The sequence below is a fragment of the Antechinus flavipes genome, chromosome 4, assembly GCF_016432865.1.
Source record: "Antechinus flavipes isolate AdamAnt ecotype Samford, QLD, Australia chromosome 4, AdamAnt_v2, whole genome shotgun sequence".
NCBI lineage: Eukaryota > Metazoa > Chordata > Mammalia > Dasyuromorphia > Dasyuridae > Antechinus > Antechinus flavipes.
The window spans coordinates 188,755,831-188,780,546 of record NC_067401.1 but is presented as its reverse complement, the minus strand read 5'-3'; the positions used below and the strand labels follow the sequence as shown (position 1 = coordinate 188,780,546).

Sequence of the window (24,716 nt, the reverse complement as noted above, 5' to 3'; positions counted from 1 at the left end):
GAGAGAGAGAGAGAGAGAGAGAGAGAGAGAGAGAGAGAGAGAGAGAATTTCTTCCAAAGACTGCTTTGGGGACATCTCAAAATTTTTGATATGTTATCTCATTATCATTATCTTTTAATAAAATTGTTTTCAGTATTTTAAATCTATATATTCTATTGGTGAGGAGGAAAAGGTGAAAGGACAGAGAAGACACACAGGAGGAAAAATAAATCTATATACAGATTTAAATCTATATATTTGGGTGCATTGGCTTGTATCTGGTTGGGAGTTTCAATACCTTATCACTACATCCAACCACTATTGGTATATTGGGAGGCTCTGCAGGTTCAGAATGATTGAATTAATAGCTCCTTTTTTTTTTTTTTAATCTGGGATGCTGCATTCTGCTCCTAGGGTCGGACCCACACAGCTACCATGTGCTTTCCAAAAGTCATTTTGGATTCAGTAACAGCCAGTGTCAATGCTCACTTCTGTGATCTGTGGCCCAGAACTATATGGTGAGAGGCACTCATTCCTGCAATCAATACTTGTTCAGGAATTACCTGGGATCTTTTTTTGATATCTTAATCTGCTGAAAATGGAGCACTTAGGGCCAAAATATTCAAATCAATAAGTTTTTTTTTTTTAATTGAAGTACAACAATACACAATGAACATAGCTCCTCTGGAACTTCATTATCTATAAAGATACACTGAATAAGTCTGGATGGTGGTGGATTGTAGAGTCCTTCAATCATATCTGAGTAGCTCTAGGATAGCAGATAGAAAAGTTCCTATACTCTTTTCAAGATGGTCACATATCTGAGGTCTTGAGGCTGTACTCCATTAACTGCTGCCTATCACACAAATATACAAGGAATTAGAGCAGCTTGGTAGTACAATGAGTAGAATGTCAGGCCTGGACTTAGGAAGACCTGGGTTCAAATCTGGCCTCAGACACTAGTTGTGTGACCCTGGACAAATTACTGAACCCTTTTTGCCTCAGGAGCCCTGTTTGCCTCAGTTTCCTCATCTGTGAAATGAACTGGAGAAGGAAATGGCAAGCCACTTCGGTATCTTTGCCAAGAAAACCCCAAATAGAGTCATGAAGAGTCAAACTTGACTGAAAATATATCTGAATAACTCCTTTCCCCAAACCCCCTAGGCTATCTTAATTAAAAGATTTATAAGCTTGTTATGAGTTAGAGATCTGGTCACTAATAGTTGGGAACACAAAGCCCAACAGATGGCTCTGATGGTAGAGGATAGCAGATTGGTAACCACAAAACCAGTAGACACTTAGTTTGAAATCAGTACATAACATTAGAAGTGTTTCAAGATGTAAATTACCCTGGACATGTCTTCCATATATAAGTATACACACATATATCCTTCATGCATGTTTTCTTGGTTATGTGTTTTCTAAATGTAAATTTTGCTTAATAGTAGTATGGTAACTTGTGGGGAATATGGGAAATATGTATTTCATGTATTCAAATGGGGATCTTTTCTTTGTCTTGTCATTTGCTATGCCATTTCATTAAATATCATTTTTTTTGAACTGTGTTCTTCTTGATTGCCTTACAAGTAAAAACATCGATGAAGACTCATGATGGTTTGGTTTGGCCACTTCTTAGTAGTCAATGAGCCACATTGAATTTAGATTATTTGTGTATTGTTATGCCTCTCTTTCCAACTAAATTATAAAGTTTCTTGGGATAGGGGCTATGCTTTACCTAAACTTTAAAAAATTATTTCAAAGCTCTACACAGTGTTTTGAACATAACAGAAGCTTAATAGATGCATTTTGGGTGAATTTTTCCTGGTTTCTTTCTCCAATTTGCATTCTTGCCAAATATCGGTTCAGTTTTATTTAGTATCTAGAACTTTGTTAAAGACTGTTGGAGCTACATAAAAAAGAAGTATAAGATATGGTTCCTACTCACATGAAGCTTGCAATCTCTTTCCTACTTGGTATGAGTTCTGCCTCCATTTACTCAAACATTTTACCCATTTCTCCCACTTCTCCCTCACCTTTGCTTCAAGTACTGAATCTCTTTCTGTCTCCTGCCCTGTGTATGTGTAATAGAATACACATTCTGGAAGGTCCCACTTGAATTTAGGCTTTCTGACTCCAAATCTGGTACTTATTATCTCAGGCTTGGTTTCGTCCATCTATCCCCATGATACTTCTTCCTTTATTCATCTGTTCCTATACCTCTCTTTTTGTCTCGGATCTCTCCTTCTCTAAGTTACTTAATTTCTGCTTTTATATCTTCAACCCACTTCCTTCACTCCTACTATCTCTATCCTTCATCCCCCATTCTCCTATTCTATTCCCAGACTTAGTGTCCTCCAGAGCAACTCTGCTTCTATTTGTATCCATCTCTCTTTCCCGTACTCTCTGCTTACAGTCCTAGTCACTCATTTATCTCAATACCTCGGCCTAATTTTCTTCTTTGGCTTGAGCTCGGTTTCTCTCCTTCTTATTCCCTGTGTTCGAGTATTTCCCCCCATTTTCTCAGTTCTACACTCACAAGTCGATTTCTCTCAGCTTGTCTCACATCGCGGTGGGCGGTCCAGGGCGAGGCTGGGATCCGGGGCGGTTCCCGGGGCTCCGGTTGTGGGCGGTGCCCTCTCGCCGTCCCCCTCCCAGTCCTCCGTTCCACCCTCCCTCTTCCCTCCGCCCGAAGGTTCCCGGGTCTCCGGCGCCGCCTACTCTCTTCCCGGCTCTGGGCTCCCGCTACAGCCGCTGTCCGAGGAAAGGGAAGACTGGGGGGAGGGTGGGGGGGTTGGTTGAACAGAAGAGAGAGGAGGGAAAAGACCCTTGCTCGGCCTGTCGCTGTGTACCTGGAGGCAGAAGGGAAAAGAAGAGGAGGAGGAGAAAGGAGTGGGGGGAAGGAGGAGCGGCCCGGCCTGGAACCCTGAGGCCCGGGGAGAGGCGGGGAGCTGGGCCAGGGAAAGAGCCGGGTGAGCTGGGCCAAAGCACTGAGGTAAGAGAGCCAAGGGCCTGGAGGGAGGAGGGCAGGAAGAGAGACTGAATAGAGGAAAGGACATGGGAGGAGATGGAGGAAAAAGGGAAAAGGAAAAAGGAACAGAGGAATGGGGAAGGGAAGCAGAAATATGAGGAAATACAGAAGGCCAGAGGTGTTGATAGGACTAGAAAGTGGGTAATAAGGAAGGTGAAAAATGAGGTAGGGGACAAATGGTGCGGAGAAAAAAGATGAAAAAGAGGAGGAGATGCCTTATAGCAGATGGGAATAAGAAATGGAGGGGGACCCCGAGGTCCCGAGGAGGGGGACAAAAGGGCATGGAGATGATGATGGTAAGATAGAGTCCCAAAAGGATATGGGGTTCCTAGAAAAGGAGAAAGAGGGAAGGGACATAATGTCTCTTCTCTTCCTCATCCCGACTTTGGCGCGGTGCTCCGCTTCTGCCTACTCCACGGGCGCTGTCCACACGTCTTGATGCTGAACCAAGCAGCAACCAGGGAAACACTGTAAGATCTAGGAGGAAAATGAAAGACAGAGCCGCACCCTGTCCGATCGGATTCCAGTGAGGTTCAATTCTATCCTAACTAAGGTGCCTCTTATCCAGATGCTGCTGCTGCTGCTACTGCATTTCCTTCTTCCCTTGGGTTCTGATGGGGCCCAGAACTCCAACACAACCTCAGAAGGTGCACTTTTCTGTAAAATCTCTCCAGATAACTGACAACTTCCACTTGCATTTTCCTGTTTCCATGCTCTCACATTCACTTTCAATCCAGCCCAACTCTTTATTCATTTTAATTAAGCCCAGACAATCCATTTTATTCTTTCTAACTATGCTTCATTTCTTTCCCTCCCCTACTTGAACAACTCCCTAATTCTTCCCCTGATCCTATTGGCTTCTCGTTATCCTCCAGAATCATAGTCTGAGTTTTTCTGTTCCCATGTTCCCTATGGCCCCTCTTCCAAAACTCTAACACCAGTCCCATCCCTCCCTTCCCTCGTGACATTTCCCATTGATCCCCTCTCTCTTCATTGTTTCCTTAAAATTGATTACCTTTTCCCTTTCCCCTACACTTCTAACAGGCTGCCAAATCATACACCCACCATGGGAAGGGGGGATCCGCTACAGGGGCCTGACCCGGGATCAGGTTCGGGCAATCAACTTCCTGCCCGTTGACTATGAGATTGAGTATGTGTGCCGGGGGGATCGTGAGGTTGTGGGTCCCAAAGTTCGAAAGTGTCTCTCCAATGGTTCTTGGACAGATATGGACATGCCAAGTCGGTGTGGTGAGTAAACTTGCAATGCCCTTCCTTTTCCTTCCCCCTTTCTACTCTCCCCAAACTCCTTGGCATTGCAATCCTGCAAGTATGTATTTTAAATGATATAAAAATAAATATAGAGCTGTGCGATATACTGTTAGAAATATAAGGCAGTCAACAGTCTCCAGCATTCTTTCCATACTCTCCACATAGTCCATTATGATTATGGCTAATTGAATTTTTGTTTTACTTTTCATTATTAATGGTGGCACCTTACAAAAATAAATCCATAATTTATCCATCCCATCCTATTACACTTTTGGATAGTCCTGTCTCCCAATGTAGCCACTTTTGTTTACTGCATCATGGTGAAATAGAAAGAGTCCTAGCTTAGTTAGAGGAATTGGGTCAAAGTCCTGGCTCTGCCACTTGCTAGCTGTGTTACTTAGGGCAATTATCTTAAGATGATTAGGTCATCAGTTTCCTTATCTGTAAAATGAAGGCATTAGATAGATGACTCCTAAGATTACTTCTGGCTCAAAAGTTATTATCCTATGAACTTAATTTTAATATTATATTACATAAACTTTGAGATTTATCTACTACATATAAAAAGAGAAATTATTGTTGCATTATCTAGAATTTACTATTTAATCAGTATGCACAACTAAGTTTCAACTATTTTAATTAACTAAACTTCTTGAGAGTAAGAATATATCTTATTTTCCCCCATTATCATCAGGACCCAAAATAGTTAAGCACACATAACAGCAATTAAAATGCTTGTTTAACAAATTAATATTTAAAAAGGGCCTCTCTCTGGTGTGCCTATAGATTCTTTCTCTCTTGGGATCTTGCCTTTTATTTCCCCTATTTACTTGGAAAGTATTTTGTCCATGTCTCCAGATCCCCAATCCAGAGTCTTTCCTCCACTGAAAGCATTGAAATGAAAGTGCTTTCTTCTTTGATACATATATCAAAAGAGATACATGATTATATGTATCAAAAGACAAAACTCACAATATATGTATATATGTGTTCATATGTGTGTGTATATATGTGTATACATATCCATATATATAATATGCATATTGTATATACTTGTATCTTTTTCTTTTTCTTTCCCTGTTTCTTTACAGTACGTGCCTGTTCCAAGTCTTATCTGACACTGGATAATGGAACAGCTTTCCTCAGGGGAGGGAACCGTCCAGCATTAGATGGTGCCTGGGTGGATTTTCGATGTGACCCTGGTTTCCATCTAGTGGGCAGTTCCCGAAGCATCTGTGCCAGGGGACAGTGGGACACCCCGAAGCCCTCCTGCCAGGGTGAGGGGAACAAGCTCTTGGTTGTATACAGTTTTTAGAGGATAGGTTCTAAGTATGGTTGGGAAGGGATGGGTAGGGAGGAAGATACAGATGTTGGGGGAAATGAATTACTGACAGGGAGAGGCTGAAATAATATTTTATTCCCTCTTTTAAAAACCCAACCTTTACTCCTCTAACAACTTTGCTTCTCTCATTCTTTTCCATGTCTAGATTCTTTTTATAGCTATAATCTTTTTCTTTTTTCCCCCTCTTCATCTTTGACCCTCAACTTTTCCCTTTCTCAATCTGTCACTTCACTCTTATAAATATTCTGTTTTCTCTGTAGTCTTATTGTTTCTCTAGGAATTTCTCTTTACTTTACTTTATTTTACTTTAAGGCTCTTTCCCCCTGTTCCCTGGACTCCATCTTCTTAGTTTAGCCACCAAATTTCCTATATGCCTCCCTGAAATATTCAGGTTTCTTTAAAGAAAATGTTTCCAAAATTTAGAATGGGGAGGTTGGGTTGGGAGGGGAGGCGGGGAAAAAGGGAATATAACATTTAGGAGCCAATGTAGGAGGACAAGGATTTTAAAGTAAACTTATTTTAGCGACTGAAGCTTTTCAGTCCTTAGATCTCCTTTAGCCTTTCTCTTAAAGAGATTCTGGTACTTGATCCTCCATCACCCTCCACTCAAACCTCATATGGTTTCCCCCCACTCTACCAAAACTTTACTCTGCCCTGGAGAAGCCAGTTCCTAAACCTTTGGTTTTCAGTACCCAGGCATTATGTTTCTTTGCCCCAGCATTCCTAACTTTATAGACTGTTTTTCTCCCTCAAGATCCTGGTCTTGCCCTTTAATCCCTGGCTCTTCTCATTGCCCCAAGCCTCCATGATGCCCATTATTTCTTGACACAGCAATCTCAACCTTAGCTTTTGGCTTTTGTTCCCCAAACTGAGAAAATACAAATTCTGACTTCCAGCCCCAACTTGCTCTTATCCCCAGACACCCTCCCCTCCCAGAAACTCAAGTGTTCTCCTCTCCCAAGTGCTTGACTTGCACAGGTGTGTGTTTGGGGTGATGGGGATCGGGCCTGGGAAAGCTGGGCATCAGTGATAACTCTTCTCTGCACCCTCATCTTTCCTGCTGCCAGTGAAGAGAACCATATACACAGGTGAGACCAGCAAACATTAAAGTCCATTTAATGCACCATCTCTTCCCTTTTTCTGCCCTGGACTGGGAGGTCCCTTCCTCTTTCTGCTTTCTTAGCCCTCTCTCATTCTACCTGATTCCTATTCCCTCTGCCAGTTCTTCCTTTGGGCCATGGTGTCCACTCCCATTTCCTCTCCCATTCCCCACTTCCAGATTCCCTGCCTCCCCCTAACTTCTCCTATCTGATCATATTCAGCTAAATGTCTGGATACTGGCTGTAGAACATTCCTCAGTTCATTTTCTTAACCTCTACCTTTTCCCCAAACTTTGCCTCTTCCCTCACTGAAATGCTCTCCTAACTCAAGTGACCTTTGCCTTATTCTTACTCATTCCTGTCTTTATCAATTTCTACTACTAATCCTAAATATTACTGCCAAAATTCCTTTATAGCTTGGCCATCACTTTCCTTCAACTGCACCGAGTCCTTTCCCCAAGGTCCCATTTCTTTGCGGCCACCCCCCTCCCAACACTCCCATCATTTCTTAACCCTCCAATTTTTCTTAACTCCCTTTTCTATTCATCTCCCAATTTCCTTTTCATTCATCTCCCCCTAAACCCTTCTCCATTCCATGTTCTTGGCCTCCCACTCTATTCTCCTTTCTCTCTCTCTTCCCTTTCTCATTTTCTTCAACTCTTCACCCATCCTCCCTCTCCCCCCCCCCCCCCCAATCCGGCAGTCCATCCATCTTCCCTCCCCCCACCTAGCGCTCCACTACGTCCTTTCCTTACCTTCTCTCACGTGCTCCCTTCCCTCACTTTCCCCACCTTCTCTCTTCCCTCTCCCCTCTCAGCACGCCGCAGCTCCTAGCTTCTCGACCAGAGAGCTCCTCTTCCCTTTCCCGCCCCACATCTTCCCTTTCAATCGCCGCCCCTCGCGCCCCCTGCGGCCTTGCCGCCGCCCGTGACGTCAGAGCCCGCCCCCTCCCCGCCTCTTGCCCCCTCCTCTCCGCTCCCCATAGCTTCCTCCTTCCTTCAGTCAGTCAGCTATAGGAGAGTTCGCAGCAGCGGCAGCGCAGCAGCAGCGGCAGCGGCAGCGGCAGCGGCGGGGACTTAGGGAGATTAGACCTTTCGAGTTTCCCCATCCCCCCTTTTTCCCCCAAATTCGGGATGGAGGCGTCTCCTCAGTCTCGATTACCCCACCGTAGCCCCCCCTAAAAAGTGTCTCCCTGAGGTTCCCCACTCCTTTCCCCAATAGCTCCCTCCGCTGGCCATGGGTCCGGGGTCTCCCTCTCTTAGGGTGGGTTGGCCGCTGCTGGTGGGGATGCTGCTGGTTGTTGGGGTGCCCCCGGTGTGGGCCCCTCACTCTCCTCCGCAGCCAGAGCTCCCGCACCCTCACCCGCATCTCCGGGCTCCCTCAGCCCCCTCCTCAGGCCGGCGCTCCGTCTATATCGGGGCGCTGTTCCCTATGAGCGGGGGCTGGCCTGGGGGCCAGGCCTGCCAGCCGGCGGTGGAGATGGCGCTGGAGGACGTGAACAGCCGCAGGGACATCCTTCCCGACTACGAACTCAAGCTTATCCACCACGACAGCAAGGTAGACCCCCCCGGGATGGGGGTTCAGGGGACAGTGGCGTTTGGGCGGCGGTTACTGCTGAGGCTAGGGAGATGGATATATTTGGGATTTAAGCTGAGTCTCTAGAATCACGAGGCAGAGCCCAGCCCCCTCTTTCTTGTGGGGGTTTGGAGTTTTGGAAGATAAAGATTTAGGAATCATTTTGAGGAGCTACGGGTTCAAGGTAATCTACCTAACAAAATAATCTGGATTTTCTCATGCAGGGAGTGTGGGATATGGGAGAGGAAATGGTATATGAAGAAGGGAGAGGGGAGAAGAGCCTTAGAGGGGAAAATAGGTTTAGGGGTACAAGCTGAGCTTACACAATATCAAGGTAATTGTTATGATGTAGGAACCTGAGGTGGGGGTTGGAGAGATTTAGGTTATGAAAAGAAATAAGGTATAAGGGCTAGAACAGGATTCAGAACAAGATTGGGGTGGGGGAGACTCAGGGACACCCTGAGTTAGAAACTCAGTGACAGCAAGATAGATATCCCTTCCTGGGGGGTTTAGGGGAGGAAATATGGGGAAATAGGATGGATGTGGGGACAAGATAGGAATGGAAGTAATTGCAGAGCAGTATCTAGGCTCGAGCCCATTACCATTAACTCCAAGGTATCCCCTGTGTAAGTGAGGGGGGTGGTAAAAGGAGGTTATAGGGATAGGTACAGGAATGAGAAGAAACCTTGATCATTATGAGGAACTAGTGATCATGATTATTTTTCATAGCAGTGAAATGGTGGTTAAGAGAGAGATGGTGTTTAAAGAGAGCTGGGAACAAGTTTATCTTTTCAAGTAGCAAAAAAATCTCTCCCTAGCAATGTGGGGCATGTGATAAAAAGATCTGGGGAGAAATTCAGGGCCATTTTAATGGATCAGACATATTCCACGACAATTAACTTTAGATACAAAGAGTGTATTGGAAATGTATGAAAAACTTTGGGATAGAGGAGTAAAGTGGTATGCAAGGTATGGCATTAACTTAGTGATATCATATAAGACTAACCTTATGCTGATTCTTTAGAGTAGCAAAATAAGGCCAGAGATATGAGTTTTCAGGGTAACTTGAGTGAGGGGAAATACCAAGGTGGGGGAAGTAAAAGAATGGCAAAATTAACTGGCTCTTGACTAATATCTAAGAAGGTCAGATAATCCCCAGGTTGAGGGAAGAGCATGAAAGAAATAAAAAAGTACAGGGAGAATTGGAGGATAGGTAAGAAGGAGGATGCCAGGATTTCATTTAAGAAGTCATACTGAGCATGAGATGCAAAACAATTCTGTTTGTAAGAGAAAGGGAAATAAGTGGATACAGGAAAGAGTCATGTTGAGGGTTGCAAAACAAGAAGATCCCTTCTGAGACAAGATCACAGGGAAATGAGAGAGACTTGAGTATGAGCTCAGCTTTATGCACTATGACAGGTGATTCCCTTGAGGTATTGAGGAAGCAGATGGGGGGATATGGGAGCTGAAACTGGAGGAAAAAAAATAGAAATGGAAGGGAGAGGGAAGGAGAATAAGAGAGAAGATGTAGAATATGTAGGAGGGGAGAAGTGGTAATATATGTCTCTTATTCCATAATGAACCAAATGCAGATAGGTGTGGAAGAGAAAAAGGAAATGTAGGAAAAGGTCAAAAATTTGAAAGGGGGGGAGGGAGAGAAAATGTGTGTGTGTTAGTGCCCACTCACAGAAAATGGTAATATTATATAGTGCTTTATTTTTCAAAAAGGACTTTCATATATACTGTTTCACTAAAACGTAGCTTACTGCTCATGACAACTTCTATTTTGGATAAAAAATTAGGTGAGTATTGAAATAGAGGGAAGTTCAGAATTTGGCACTAGGGAGAGGTAAGGAAAGGAACTGAGATAAGAGATGGAAATCTTAGAGATGGGATCCCCAGAGAGTGAAGAGTCCGAAAGAAGATTCTAGAAAGTGAGGGAATAAGGGAAAAATCCCAACACATCTGAATATTGTTGAGACACTGACCTTGATAAGGGATGGGTGGGTGGTGTTAAGTTTCAATTGAATATTGTTTTTCATTTTGTGCTAACTTCCTCCTCATTTCCTGATTTTCCATAGTGGCCCAAATCAAATGTCAAATCTTAGTGGGGAAGGTGGTATCTCCAGGGAGTCACTTTTATTTCCTTTCTACCTGCTTCTATGTTTCACCATTTCCAGGCCCCTTATGTTTCCTATCTCCTTTATGCCTCTGCTCCCCATTGAGTTTCTGCAGCTTTTAAAAGGTCAGGCTTCAGTGTGAAGAGAACATGTACTGAGACCTGTAGCTCATACTTGCTCCATTTAACTCCTTTTCCTTCTCTTTATTCACCCTCCTCCCTTTATCTTCTTTCTTCTATACCCTATGTTCTACCATCTATTTCCTCTTACAGATCCCAAAGTATCTTTCTTTTCTCTTCTGTACTCCTTATTTCTTGTTCACTTGTTCCTTTTTAGACTCCTGATTCCCCCATCCCCCAATTGTTTCTCTTTTCTAAAGTATCAGTCAAAATGTCAAGACACAGTAGGGGGAGATGGATAGCTGAGATTCCCACAGTGTCCCTCCTCCTGTCCTTTTTTCTTATCTCTTACCAGTGCTGAAAAGAGATAAAGAAAAAATATGGAGTGTGGAAGACAAAATTTAAAGTGGGGTAAGGGCTTATGGTGATTTTATTTGTATTCTTATTAATGCCTTTCTATTACCTTGAGAATCCTTGAGATATCAAGGTCTAAGGAAGGAGGGAGGAGAGTATCTGGGAATCAGCAGAAAAGGACAAAAAGGAAAATAGTGTCATGCTTAAGGGGAGTGGGAAATGGCATGAGAGGATGCTATTTGAATAGTGTAGGAAACTGTATGATAGGCAAGTACATTTGGATATGGAAGAGGGACAGAAGGAAGGAATCTCAGAGCAGGGATAGGGGATACTAGTGTCTTAAATTGAAAGCCAATGTGAACAAAAGAATCTGAAGTAAGATTGCTCCATTATTTCCTATTCTTACTGTGCAGTGTGATCCTGGACAAGCCACCAAGTACCTATATGAGCTACTTTACAACGATCCCATCAAAATCATCCTCTTGCCAGGCTGCAGCTCTGTCTCTACCCTTGTAGCAGAAGCTGCCAGGATGTGGAACCTCATTGTGGTGAGTTAGGGTGTGGGTATTCATCTAAGAAATCTAATCTATAAGGATAGTTCTATTGGGGAAAGGGGACATACTCTTGAATTGTGAAATGAATGCTTGAGATTTTGCTATTTTTGAGAACATTGTTAAGAAAATGGCTACAGGTTCAAAGACTACTGAAGACCAGATCAACAAATCTCTCACTTTGGTATCCCAGAAATGTTCAATCAGTTATAGTTGTTTGAAATGTAGACAGTGTTGGGGCATAACTAGTTTCTCTAAACTAGTTAAATCTGGCAGGATGATTTAGTTAAATCTGGGGAAATGACTGAAGGAGTCAATAGTATCTCTTTTCATGAAATTATCTTGGTACAGAAAAAATCTTGTTTGTATGAGTAATGGGGAAGGAGAAAAGGAGAGGGATTGATTGACTTAATAATCTGGACTCCATGTTGAATAAGTCTTATTGTACTACTCTTATCTCTTTCAGCTTTCTTATGGTTCAAGCTCACCAGCCCTATCAAACCGGCAGCGTTTTCCTACTTTCTTTCGAACTCATCCATCAGCCACACTCCATAATCCTACCCGGGTGAAACTCTTTGAAAAGTGGGGCTGGAAGAAGATTGCCACCATTCAGCAGACTACTGAAGTTTTCACTTCGGTGAGGGAGATAGAGATTGGGGGGTGAAGCTATTTAAACCATAGTAGGGAGGAATATAATGGAGGTCATTTCTGAATTGTAAATGAATGAATGGAAAAACATTTTAATTAAGCTATGTGCCAAGTACTGTGTTAAGTTCATAAAAAGAGAAATCATTCTTAGGTGCAACAGCTGACCTTTCCAGTAGGGTTCTGTAATTCTCTTGATACTTTCACCTTGTAGATCAGAAGATGAAAAATTGTTCAGAACTTTTGGAGTTTCATCCCAAAACTCAAATTAGGAGAGGAACACAGTAACAAAAGTGCAAATGGTTAGAAAGGAGAAGCAGGTATATGTGTGATTGTGAAAGGGGAAAAGGAATGAGCAAACAGAAAAGACAGGTAGACAAAGATACATGGCTGATCACACATATTGGGTGAAATAGATGCGTAGAGAAAGATACTGACAATGTTGAGAGAATTAATTGAAGGAAAGATGATGGAGGGTGAGTGGAAAGAGAAATACATAGCTGTATACCTGAAGTAGAGAAATACCATCAGTCTGTATTTAAATCTCTGACCTTATTCTTTGGGACCTGGCCTGGGTCTGCTTCCTATTTAGTATTAATTGCTTTCTGTTACTCTGGATACAACTCTGATTTTCTTGTTCCTGTTTACTTTTGTTTCTCCTTGTCCACTAATTATATGTGTCACACTCTATAATGGAAACCTTATATGGTTCGCCCCTAACTTTTGTGAACTTTCCAATTACTTCTAGTCCTGTTCTTAACACTCTATTGATTTAAGAATCTTATCAGTTTTGTTATAAAAGTTCCACTGGCAATTCCTAATCTTTTTGACCCCTTTAATCCTTCCTACCACATAGGAATACCCCTGGATTCAATATCTGTTCTTTTTCTTAAGTCTCTTGTTTTCTTTCTTAAGCATAATTAGTTAAGGAAAGTTTATTTACCTCGTTAAAAGATAGCAGATAGATGCTACAGAGGGCACCAGATATTATTTTACTGGGATAACTTTGAAATGATCTGATCTTTGTGATTACTGGACAAATCTAAACTAATTACTTCATCAAACCTCATCTAGAATTTGAGCTTGATATTGAGGCCTCATGGCTTCTATCATGACAAATGGGAGACAAATCCATTCTTTCTTTGAGTGCGTGTGTGCGTGTGTGCGTGTGTGTGTGTGTGCGTGTGTGTGTGTGTGTGTGTGTGTGTGTATGCTGAACATGTTCTTTTTGCATTCCCCTCTTCTCACTGGTTTTCATCAAAGATATTAACTACATAGGGGAGTGAGTAAGTAGGGAAACTGCCCTGAACTCTGTACATAGATACTCTGTATGTATGAATGCAATCCCTCTTAATCACAATCTCTTTTTCCTTTCCTACCTCATATGACTCTACCTTAGGGCAAAAGAACTTTTACAGGGGAGAGTATACAAAAGTTTGTTTGTTGCCCTTTCTATTAGACATTGGATGATCTAGAGGAACGAGTGAAGGAAGCAGGAATTGAGATCACTTTCCGCCAGAGCTTCTTTTCTGATCCAGCAGTACCGGTCAAGAACCTTAAGGTATGATAGAATAATAAATTGGGGTCTGAGACTTGGTGAAGATAACAAGAACTGAGGTAGTAAGGAAAGTCAGCCTGGGCAACAAGAAATACAAGTCCTAGAAGTTCCAAAAGGGACATCTCACTAATTCAGTTAGGATCATTTAGACACTTACTTTATATGTATTACTGTGTTCGAGACTTACAGATGTCTTTCAGGATCTCTGCCTTTCTTCCTTCTGCAGCGCCAGGATGCCCGCATCATCGTGGGACTTTTCTATGAAACTGAAGCTCGTAAAGTTTTCTGTGAGGTGGAGCTGAAGAACTCTGAAAAGGGAGGGTGGACAGGGAATATACATAAAAACCTTGATTTCTTATGTTATCATTTTTGTACTCTTTAGTCCCAGCATTATTATGATAACATACCTTTGTACTTGGTATTCATATCTTCTAGTTTTCTTAGCATTACTTTCTTCAAATACCATTGTATTCCATTTCAGTTTTCTATGGGGTCCTATGAATTAGTAGAGGGCTTTAAGGATGAATGTCTGAGAGGAAATTTATGAACTTTCCCTGTTTTTTTCCCCCACTGCTGAAACATGCATGTCATGTTTTGCCTCTTTTCCTCATATTCTCAAGAGGATGATCTGAGGTTAGAACCAATCTTAGCCATCCCTCTTCTCTATACTCAGGTTTACAAGGAGCGTCTCTTTGGGAAGAAATATGTCTGGTTCCTCATTGGCTGGTATGCTGATAACTGGTTCAGAACCCCAGACCCAGCTATCAACTGCACTGAGCAGGAGATGGCAGAAGCAGTAGAGGGACATGTCACTACTGAGATCGTTATGCTAAATCCTGAGAACACTCGTGGTATCTCTAACATGGTGAGAAGTATTTGGGTTTGGATAGTTAGTAGGTATGTAAAGTGGGTCAGGGATCTGGGATCTGGGTGCAGGCGTGTTATAACTAACAGAATGTTGTTGTAACTGGAACTCGGCAGTCAGGGTTAGAAAAATTTTCCTGTTCTGGTTATGCTTAAATGGTATTGTAGGGTCTGCCTCTGTTGTCATTGTTCTGGAAACGGATGGAGGTAGGGAATCAAGTTCTTAGTATGCTCAGTGTGCTACTAAAGGTAGGGGGTGATTGTCACCATGGAGATGAAGGGAAGTTGGAGACTTGTAAAGGGAGGGCAGTGGAGTTAATAATTTAGTTCCTTGGATGTACAGCTGTACCTTGCTTGGCAGTCATTCTGTTCCTGAAAAGTTGAGTATAAATCAGATTTTATTTTCCCAGGGACTTATATTACTTAGATGTTTTATCCTTCTTTTTGATTGCTATTCATTTAGCCTGGTTCCTAATGTTTTCTTAAAATTTTTATCCTAAGTAGTTAATGGGTTGTAAATAAACATTTAAAATAACTAAGGGAGTTAGTTGGTGAATGTTTTTTCCTCCTTTGATAAAATAAAAACCTTTGAATTTATCTGTTTTATATATTCTTAATGTACAGTAAACATTTACTGAGAGCTCAGAAAGCAGGATCCTTGCCCTTTAGAAATAAACAGTATTTAGGGAAACACAGTGAACTGTATGAAACCTTTATGGTAACAGTTCATGATACCATAAAAATGCCTATATGAATGTTACAACTAAAGCTATGGGAATTCAGAGAAGGAGAAGAATTTATATGGGTTGAAGAAGTTGGAGAAGCCTTTATTGATTTGATATAAGGAGGTTTGACCTGGTTTTAAAGGAAGATATTTAGAGAAGTGGATGACAATTTATACATTTAGAATTGGAAGGAAGCTCAGGAACCATCTAGTCCAATCCTTTCATTTTGTAGGTGACAAATCTTTGAGGCTTGAGAAGTTTGCTCGAGATCACAAAGGTAGTAACAGAGGCAAAGTTTGAACCCAGGTCTTCTGACTCCAAAAACCACCCTGAGAGAAAGTTAGTTACAGAAAATAATTCCATCAAGAAAGGAATGAATAGACATAACTGTCCCCAATTCTTTATTTTTTACCTCTTACCCTCAGAGTGTTGATTGAATTTGGAAAGCTTCTAATCCTCAGATGGTGAGATCTGAAAATTGCAAATTAAAGGGATTTTGGAATAAAGGGAAATTTTGGATAGAACCAGTAAACTGAACCAGGAAAAACTTTCTTATTCATTAAGTTCAGGACCTGTCAGTCATCCCTGCTTTGCAAATGAATTGCCAGCTACAAGTGCTCTCAGAAAATTTAATTTAATTTAATTTAAAGATCTCTTTAAAAAAAGTTGATCAAGCTTTGAAATAGGAAATAATAGGGAATTTATTTTTGCATGTTTGAGGTAATTGGGGTATGTAGATAGGCTCTATCAAAAATGACATTCACCATCAAGACCAGATTTCTAGTTGTAACACTAGACTTGTTTGCTTGCTTAGAATAGAAACTAAAGTATTTAACTTTACCAAAGGGTATAATTGGCCTTAACTGCCTAGTGAGGAGGCTTTAGGCATACTGAATAGGACAGGAAAATGGGGGAAGGTCAGTGTAAGATGGTTTGAATTCTAGGGGGGGGAAATCTTCCAAGTAATGTAGGAGATCTTTTGGCAGGGGCCCAGAGTGACTATACTGTGAAATGTAGGGATCACCAGGGCCAGAAACAAGACTAGGAAGCAAATTCTAAGAGATACTGAGAATTTTCTTAGACCTTATTTTAGGTTCTGGGAGGGACTATGAATTCTATCAGGCCTAGCAGCTGGTTTTTGATGGGATTGTGAATCCCACCAGCTTTAGCAGCAGTGCCAAGCTAAGTCTATTTGAGCCAAAAATTTCTGAATTTTGGTCTAGCATTCATTCTCACACATCTAACCCAAATAAGGACGAGGTGAAGAAAAGAGGAAAAAGCTGGGTTCCTGTGAGTTGTGCCAGCCAAGCTGATCTCGGGTAGGTGGTAGGAACAGAAATCTGTACTTTGTGGACTTGTTCATTTTAATACATTTTGTTTTGCTTATTGTTTTCTATTAATTCCTTAGAAAAAGTTATTTTAGAAAATTGTGTCCTTATCTTGGCAAAAGGAACTTTTCCACAGTTGTTAAAAGGCTAGGCAAATTAAACTAGAGAGGAGTGGCTGGCAATGTTTATCTCAACTCAGAAATCAGTCGAACTGGAGCAGATTTAAGGTAGGAAAGTGGGAAAAAAGATTTGAGAGTTCAGTGGAGCTGGGCATTGAGTCATCACTTGTGGATGCTGATGTCTTCTTCTCAAGGCAATCTCATATAGTGTTTAAGATAGATTGTAATGGGAGAGAATGGAAAAAAAGAAGCCATTTCAGAGATGGATATCAGGCATAGAATAGAAGAAACACACACACAGTGGGAATAAAAAACAAATGCGAGTGAGATGTCAAAGGGATAATTGATAGGATTTGGTTACTGGTTATAGAGAACAAAGATGTGACATTGAGTCTAAGGTTTTCAAGCTAGTGTGTTTGGGAAAATGGTGGAAATAGAGAACTTGTAAGGGAGAGCTAGTTTTTTTGGCGGGAATGACTAGTTCAATTTTGGTCATTCTGAGTTTTAAGTGATAAGACATTCAAGTAGAGATGTTCTATAGGTGGTTGGTAATAAAAAACTAAACCTGAGGTGAGGTATGTATAGGACTTAAAAACTGGAAAGGATCTTGGAAATCATAGCAGAGCAGCACCTTCATTTCAGAAGTAGGTAACAAAACAAGAATTTAAATTCATGTCCTCTGACTCTTAAGTCCAGTTCTCTTTTTACTCTATTTCTAGGCCTTAAACCAATGAGGTCTGAGGGAACTTTGTATATTAATATAGAAGAAACTTTTTTGAATTTCTGCCTATCTCCTTTTCCCCTGTCCACATGTATTTTTTACCTTTTCCTGATCCTCAGTAATCCAAACTCTTTGGATTGGAATTAATTTGTTTATATGTAGTTCTGTGCTAGGAGCTAATGAAACCAAATTAAAAACCTAGTGTCCTTGTTCTATGCATTTGTCTTATAAGGTATGACAGGCAAATGGATATAGTCCAATACAAATATATGACAAGAAGGAAGCATAGTATGATGGAAAGAGCAAGGATTCTGAGGTCAAAGGACTTGGATTCAAATCTTTCCTGTGTCACCTTAGCCTGCCTGGAACTCAGTTTCCTTATCTGTAAAATGATGGGGTTTAAATTACATAGCTTCTGAGTTTCTTTCCAGTTCTAGACTCTAGATCCTTGTTCATACATTAAGTGAATAAGCAAATGAATTAAAAGGGGGATGAAGCAGGAATCATGGGAATTGGATATACCATTTGAAACCTGGCATATTAATTCCTTCTCTACTCCTTCCTTCATTAGACATCGCAGGAGTTTGTACAAAAACTGACCCAGCGATTGGGGAGCAAGAAAGCTGAGGAGACTGGTGGTTTTCAGGAGGCACCACTGGCCTATGATGCTATCTGGGCTTTGGCTTTAGCATTGAACAAGACATCAGGGGGCAGTGGTATCCATTCGAGTGGTGGGGTGCGACTGGAGGACTTCAACTATAACAACCAAACTATTACAGATCAGATCTACCGGGCAATGAACTCTTCATCCTTTGAAGGAGTTTCTGTGAGTCTTGTCCCATCCTTCACTTTCCATTAGGATTTTTTTCTCAACAGACTTTTGCCCTTTAAAATATCTTTCCTCCTCCACACTTGGCTGTTATTCAGAATAGATTTCTTTGAATTTCTTTAGACAGTATGAACCAACCTTCCTTTGCCCTTAATCTAATTTTTGTCATTTGTCTATTTTTCATTCCCTTAAAAAGTTACAGAAATACCTAATATAAAGGTAATTAGATGGTGCAGTGGATAGAATGCTGGTCCTGGAGTAGGGAAGACCTGAATGAAAATGTTGTATCAAAAACTTACTACTTATGAGACTTTTGATAAGTTATTTAACCTGCCTTTCTCAGTTTCCTCATAAAGGATAATCATATTTCCCAGAATTGTGAGGATAAAATGAAAATATATGAGAATGAAATGAAAATGTATTTATAAAGCCCTTCACAAACCTTAAAGCTCTATTTATATTTTATTGTTATAAAAGAAAGAGTATTCCATTTCCTTTGGACCTCTTATCAGATTGCCATCTGATTTTCAAAAATCTCCTTAATACCATAGAATTTTTATTGCTGGAAGAGAATTTAGAGAGCATCTACACAAACTTCTTCATTTTATAGATGAAGAAATTGAAGTTCATAGAAATTTATGACTAGCCCAGGGTCATACAGCTAGCTAAAGGCAAAGGTAGAACTATTCCACAGATCTCTTAACTCAATCTAGTGCTCTTTATAGTTTGGAGGTGATTTACTGTCACAGATGTTTCAATCTCTTTAGAGGAATGATGTTTTAAAATCTAGGGTACTGACAACTGGAGTGTGTCCTACATGTAAGAAATACCATAAATAGAATTTATTGAAAACACAAGAAACGAAAGTGTCCCTGATTTGCTTTTTTTTTTTTCTTCTGTCCTCCTTTTATCCATCCCTCTCCACTTCCCTCCACCCATCCCTATTTCCTCCCTTTAGGGCCATGTGGTATTTGATGCTAGTGGTTCTAGGATGGCACGGACTCTCATTGAACAGCTGCAGGGTGAGGGCAAGGTTTGTGGAGAGGAGAACTGGGATGTGGGGAGGGATCCTGAGTGGAGAGGAAGACACCAATGGGGAGAGCTGTCAAAATGGAACACTGAGAAAAGTTGGAAGGTTATTTTATTTCCTTTTTCCCTATGCCCTGGCTTATCTTCTGTATTTATCACATTGAAGAAAGTGACAATCCTAAAACTCCACCCTCCCTCCTCCCTCCCCCCTTCTTTCCCTTCCCCTCCCTTCCCCTCCCTTCCCCTCCTCTCTTCTCTCTCCCCTCCCTCTAAGTTTACATATATATATATCTCACTTTAAGATTTAATAGCTATGTTCCTAAAAACTATTGTTTGTAAATGGAATTAAATCCTATTTTTCCAATAACTTATAATATCATTTCAGAGATCCTTTAACCTCATTCCTGATAGACTTTAAAATGCCAAGTCTCCTATATTAAATTTTCCCCAACCTCACTTTCACCAAGCTCTTCTAATCAAGGAGTTTTAATCTGGAAGCATATGTTTTAAATTTATAAAGGAGTCTAATTATTTCAAACAACATTGACTTAAATGTCAATGAATTTATCAGATTTTTTGGGGGGATGTCAACAACCATCCTGCTTTTTAAGTTTAACATTTCTATAAATGTATGAATCAATATTGTATTGGGTTTTCTTAATGTGAGTTTTCTTGTATGGCCAAATATGGTTCTTTGAATTAATTGGGCTTCTCCATTCCTTGGTAAAGAGAATTATTTCTTGGGCTTCTTTGAAAAGCTCCTTTTCCCCTATCCCATTCCCTTCTTTTTGTGTCCAGGATGAGATATTTAACTATAATGAAAGGGATATAAGGTAGTTAGTGCTCATGGAAGCTGCCTAGAATAGAGAATGATAGGGAAATAGGTAACTAAGAAAAGTTATGGAGTAACCCTTCTCTAAGGAGTTTTAAAGTTAGGAGAGATTCTTATCTGCCTGAGCTGAGTTAGGTGTCTTACTTAAACTTAGACTTAGACTTAGGTACTACTTATATGGGGATAAATGAAATGACCACTTCCAAGATCTTTTCAGTTCTAAACTTGACATCCCTAGGATCAGAAAGAAATCAAAGACAGTGCAGTATGACTTTTCAGGAAATGGGAAGAAAAAGGGGATTCAAGTTCTGTTTTCTAAAGTCGTCTTGCCCTCTTTTTTTCTTCCTCCTAGGCGGAAAATATATGCAGATTGGCTACTATGACAGCACCAAGGATGACCTGCACTGGCTGGGTGCTGACAAATGGATCGGTAAATGAAATCTGTTAACTTCTGTGACTTTATTTCCTGTATCCCTTCCCCTTCTGAGAAGGGAAAAATCAAATAGGGCTTTCATGTTTGCAGAGGTGGGGAAGGGCTGTGGCTGAAATGTAGCAGCTGTATGTCACAGGCCCTGGGATCAGGGAATTGAAAAAAATTCTTAGTTGGTGAATAACTATTGAAGTAATTCATGGAATAATAAGAGAATCACAGATCTTAGCAGTAAGTATACGGAAGAGGGTTGGAGACCACCACATTTGGTGGTTGAAGGAAGGAAATGATTTTCACATTGAAGGTTCTGAAGGTTCTGATATAATAGAAAAACTATGAGCATAAGAGATCCTGTGTTCTTCTGATATTCTTCCTTCTTCCACTAGTATGAAGTTCAGGCTAGCTCCCTGGAGGCCTCAGAATCAGCCAGAGTCAGGATAAGCAAAAGTCCTTGGTTTTTAGGGGGAGAAGTGAAGGAGATGGACAAAACTGCTGGGAGTTTTGCCAAGGATCCTTCCTTGATTCTAGAGTTCAGAATCTTCATGAATCTCCATACTTTTCTCCTCCTCCTCCTGAGGCCAAGTGAAGTTCTCTGCCTCTTTCACTCTACCCTCTAATCCTTCCCTACAATTCTCTTAACCCCAGCATTAACTGTGAGAAGAGAAATTCCAAACATGTTAATAGAGTTATTGTCCAGTAGGTAATTAGCCTTAAGTGCTTGGTTGTCTGATTCAAGTGCACCTATTCAGAGTTTCAGCCCGTTACACACTAACTGGAGGTGGGACCTTAGGCAAAATATTTAACTTTTCAGTGTTTCATTTTCCATATTTGTAAAATAAAGTGATTGATTTAGACACTATCTAAGACTCCTTCTAGGTCTAATATTTTATTCTTCTACAATTCTATCTTCTGGTGTCATCGTGGAAATATTTCAGGCAATCTAAACCCCTGAATTAGAGATGAAAATTCAGGAAGCAAACTGAAGTGTTGTTTGTCCTATAGAAAAGAAGGCTAAGGAGTGACCTAATCTTTGTCTGCAAGCAATAAAGAGTTTTAAATGGGAAGAATGTTACACAGTACTCTTCATTTATTTGGAAATCAGTTTAAATTAAAATAGAGAAAATGAGTGGATTAAAAAAAGGATTTCAGAAAGGAAAATCTTTAACCTGGTCAACTGAGGTAAATGTATAGTCTCAGTCCTGAAGATGTTTAAGAAAAAGATAAGAAGCTAGCCAAGCATCTATCCTAACTGTTTAGGCTATTGATACTCCACATTTTTTTTTTTTTTTGATTGATGTTTTGGCACCTGATGTTTGGCACCTGATATTTGGCACAAACCCTCTCCCTTTCTTAGTATTGTGTGCATTTAACATGTATGCATATATGGGTGTATATCATTTATAGTATATGTACACAATATTTAAAAAGAGAAGGGGTATACTTATACACACATATATAATTTAAATTAGAGGTAATAACTTTGGAGAACTTTGGGAGAATTTTGTGATACCCTTAAGGAATTTGTAGATGTTCTGAATATTGTTGGATTAGATATTCTTTCTAAAAGTAGATGTCGGACTTGATAATATGTTCAAGATTTTTTCCAGTTCTGAGATTCTATAATTCTCTCAGTTGATGACTTTTTGATTTGTCTAGAAGAAACTTCTTTCCATCCTTTTGCCTGATCATGGCTGTACCCTTCTCCTTTCACTGTACTACACTTCCCTTTGCAAAAGAAGTGGAAACTTTACAACATACTTTGATGATGAAACTCAACATCCTGTCCTGTCTGATAGCAGTATTTGTTCCTACTGTAACATCTAGATCTTATAATCAGAGTCATTTGCTTCAGATCTCTCACCTTTTAAGATTGTCTCCTAATTTTTCTTTTTTATTTCATTTTCCTTCCTCGAATTAGGAGGAAATCCCCCAGCTGACCAAACCCTGGTCATCCAGACATTCCGCTTTCTATCTCAGAAGCTCTTTATCTCCGTCTCAGTACTATCCAGTTTGGGCATTGTGCTGGCCATCGTTTGTTTGTCCTTTAATATCTACAACTCTCATGTTCGGTCAGTTTCTCTTTTTCTGTTGTTGTGGGGTTTGTTTTTTTGTTTTTTTGTTTTTTTTTTTTTGTCCTTTCAAATGATCACTATGGCCTTTACCCATCAGTCTACTCATAAATGGATATCATGATAGGAGCAAAGCTTTGCCTCATCATAATGACACATACCCCAAAAATGTTTGCCCAGTGTTGACTCACTGATTTCCCAGTATGTTTTGGAAATAAAAGCAGGGATATAAAATATAAATTCCTTTTTATCCTTCAAGTCATATATCTTGGGGGGGGGGGCGGGAAATGCCCCTTGTGATCACATTAGGGCACTAATAGGTCCTAAGCAAAATTTAAACTCATTAACACTTGTGATACTGATAGACTCTCTGTAGCCCCACTTTTGTGCGGGAGAGAAATTTCTATCTATATCCAAAGACTAATCTTCCCTTAACTTGATTTCTCTCAAGCTTTTTAAAACCTGCTTTCTTGTGATCCCAGGACTTTGTGCATGGGTTTAGGTCTGTGGTATGGTGTTGCGTGGGAAAGGTTGAATCTATCCACAGATAGGTAATTGATCTTCCCCTTCCCCCTCTATCCTAGGTATATCCAGAATTCACAACCAAACTTGAACAATCTGACTGCTGTTGGCTGTGGCTTGGCACTAGCTGCTGTCTTCCCACTTGGGCTGGATGGCCACCACATTAGGCCAGGCCACTTCCCCTTTGTTTGTCAGGTAAGGTGTTTTTATCCTTGAAGCTGTTTTTTATCATCACCTTTCTTTTATTTTTTCTTTTTTTCTTCTTCCCCCTTATTTGTCCTTTATATTAATTTCCTTCATTTGGTAATGTCCCATGCTTATTTCTGTCTGACAATCTGACCAACTTTTCCATTTGGTACTAAATTTCAGGGAATGGCATAGTGACAAAGAAATGGCCTTAGAATCAGGATGATTTGGTTTCAAGTCCTACTTTTGGCTGTGGGATTCCAGGTCCATTTCCCTCAGTGCCCCAGATAACTCTGCAATTATAATGCAAAGCAGGTGCCAATTCACATTGGTTCAGGTGTAATAACCAGCTTGGCAGCTCCCTACATGGATGAAATTTTTTACATTAAAAAAATGAAAAGGATTCCAAAATCACTATCACCTTGCAGGTAGGGGATGAAGTAAAGGGAAGGAAAAACTGTGCATGACCAAGAAACTAGCTAGGGTATATCCATGGTGTAGGGCAGGGGTCCTCAAACTTTTAAAATAGGGGGCCAGTTCACTGTCCCTCAGGCTGTTGGAGGGCCGGACTATAGTAAAAACAAAAACTTTGTTTTATGGGCCTTTAAATAAAGAAACTTCATAGCCCTCATTAAGGGGGATAAATGTCCTCAGCTGCTGCATCTGGCCCGCGGGCCATAGTTTGAGGACCCCTGGTATAGGGGTTCAGGATAAGAAATGAAAAATGACAAGAAAGAGCCCCACATTGGGTTCAGAAAGATGGAAGTTGTTGTATTGAAAGAGAAGGGGTGAGAAAGTTTAAGGACATATAAGGAAGGGCCTTAAGACCCCTCTTAGGTCTCAGGACCTCAAGAGTAATATGTATGGAGCAAGATTCAGTACTCTGGGGAAAGCCTACTTGCCAAGACATACCAGTCATGTAAGTGTGACATGTAACATTCCTTACATGCTGATTGAGGAGTACTTTATCATAACTAATCCATATCCATTTTCTTGGCACTCTTCACTCTCTCCTATCTCCTTTTCTCCATCTTGTTTGAATCCTTATATCTTTGTGTGTACTTTCAATCTTCTTCCTTTTCTTATCTCCTGTGCTCTACTGTTCCAGCATCTTCAACTCCTCTGTTCAAATTTCTCCCTTATTTCCTATTTTTTTTGTTTGCCTTGAATTCCTCCTTTTCTTTTCTCCACTTCCCAAAATGCATGTATACATTTTTTTTTTCCCTTAGGCCCGACTCTGGCTTTTAGGCCTGGGCTTCAGTCTGGGCTATGGCTCCATGTTCACTAAGATTTGGTGGGTCCACACAGTATTCACAAAAAAGGAAGAGAAAAAGGAAAGACGGAAGGTGAGCTGACTTGTTCTCCTAACCCTCTGCCAAGCCAGACTTCCCCCACCCCAATCCCCTGATCTTTTTCAGGAAC

At 40.7% G+C, this 24,716-nt stretch overlaps 1 protein-coding gene across 5 annotated transcripts in view; it reads left to right on the top strand.

Moving 5' to 3' along the window:
- Positions 1-2,772: 2,772 nt before the first annotated feature.
- The window catches only part of GABBR1 (gamma-aminobutyric acid type B receptor subunit 1), a 27,992-nt gene continuing 6,048 nt past the window's right edge, over positions 2,773-24,716 (top strand). The window contains exons 1-17 of one of the 5 annotated variants that reach the window (XM_051996075.1): positions 2,773-2,971; positions 3,576-3,654; positions 4,052-4,255; positions 5,368-5,553; positions 6,686-6,706; positions 8,103-8,275; positions 11,300-11,434; positions 11,904-12,074; positions 13,542-13,643; positions 13,867-13,932; positions 14,314-14,505; positions 17,969-18,223; positions 19,185-19,248; positions 20,440-20,517; positions 22,436-22,586; positions 23,171-23,303; positions 24,524-24,640. In XM_051996075.1, the coding sequence (XP_051852035.1) occupies positions 3,576-3,654; positions 4,052-4,255; positions 5,368-5,553; positions 6,686-6,706; positions 8,103-8,275; positions 11,300-11,434; positions 11,904-12,074; positions 13,542-13,643; positions 13,867-13,932; positions 14,314-14,505; positions 17,969-18,223; positions 19,185-19,248; positions 20,440-20,517; positions 22,436-22,586; positions 23,171-23,303; positions 24,524-24,640 (2,127 nt within the window). In that variant the 5' untranslated portion in view covers positions 2,773-2,971. Of the gene's footprint in view, positions 3,655-4,051; positions 4,256-5,367; positions 5,554-6,685; positions 6,707-8,102; positions 8,276-11,299; positions 11,435-11,903; positions 12,075-13,541; positions 13,644-13,866; positions 13,933-14,313; positions 14,506-17,968; positions 18,224-19,184; positions 19,249-20,439; positions 20,518-22,435; positions 22,587-23,170; positions 23,304-24,523; positions 24,641-24,716 lie in introns of all 5 variants that reach the window. The other 4 variants (XM_051996074.1, XM_051996073.1, XM_051996076.1 and 1 more) reach the window with 4 other exon arrangements.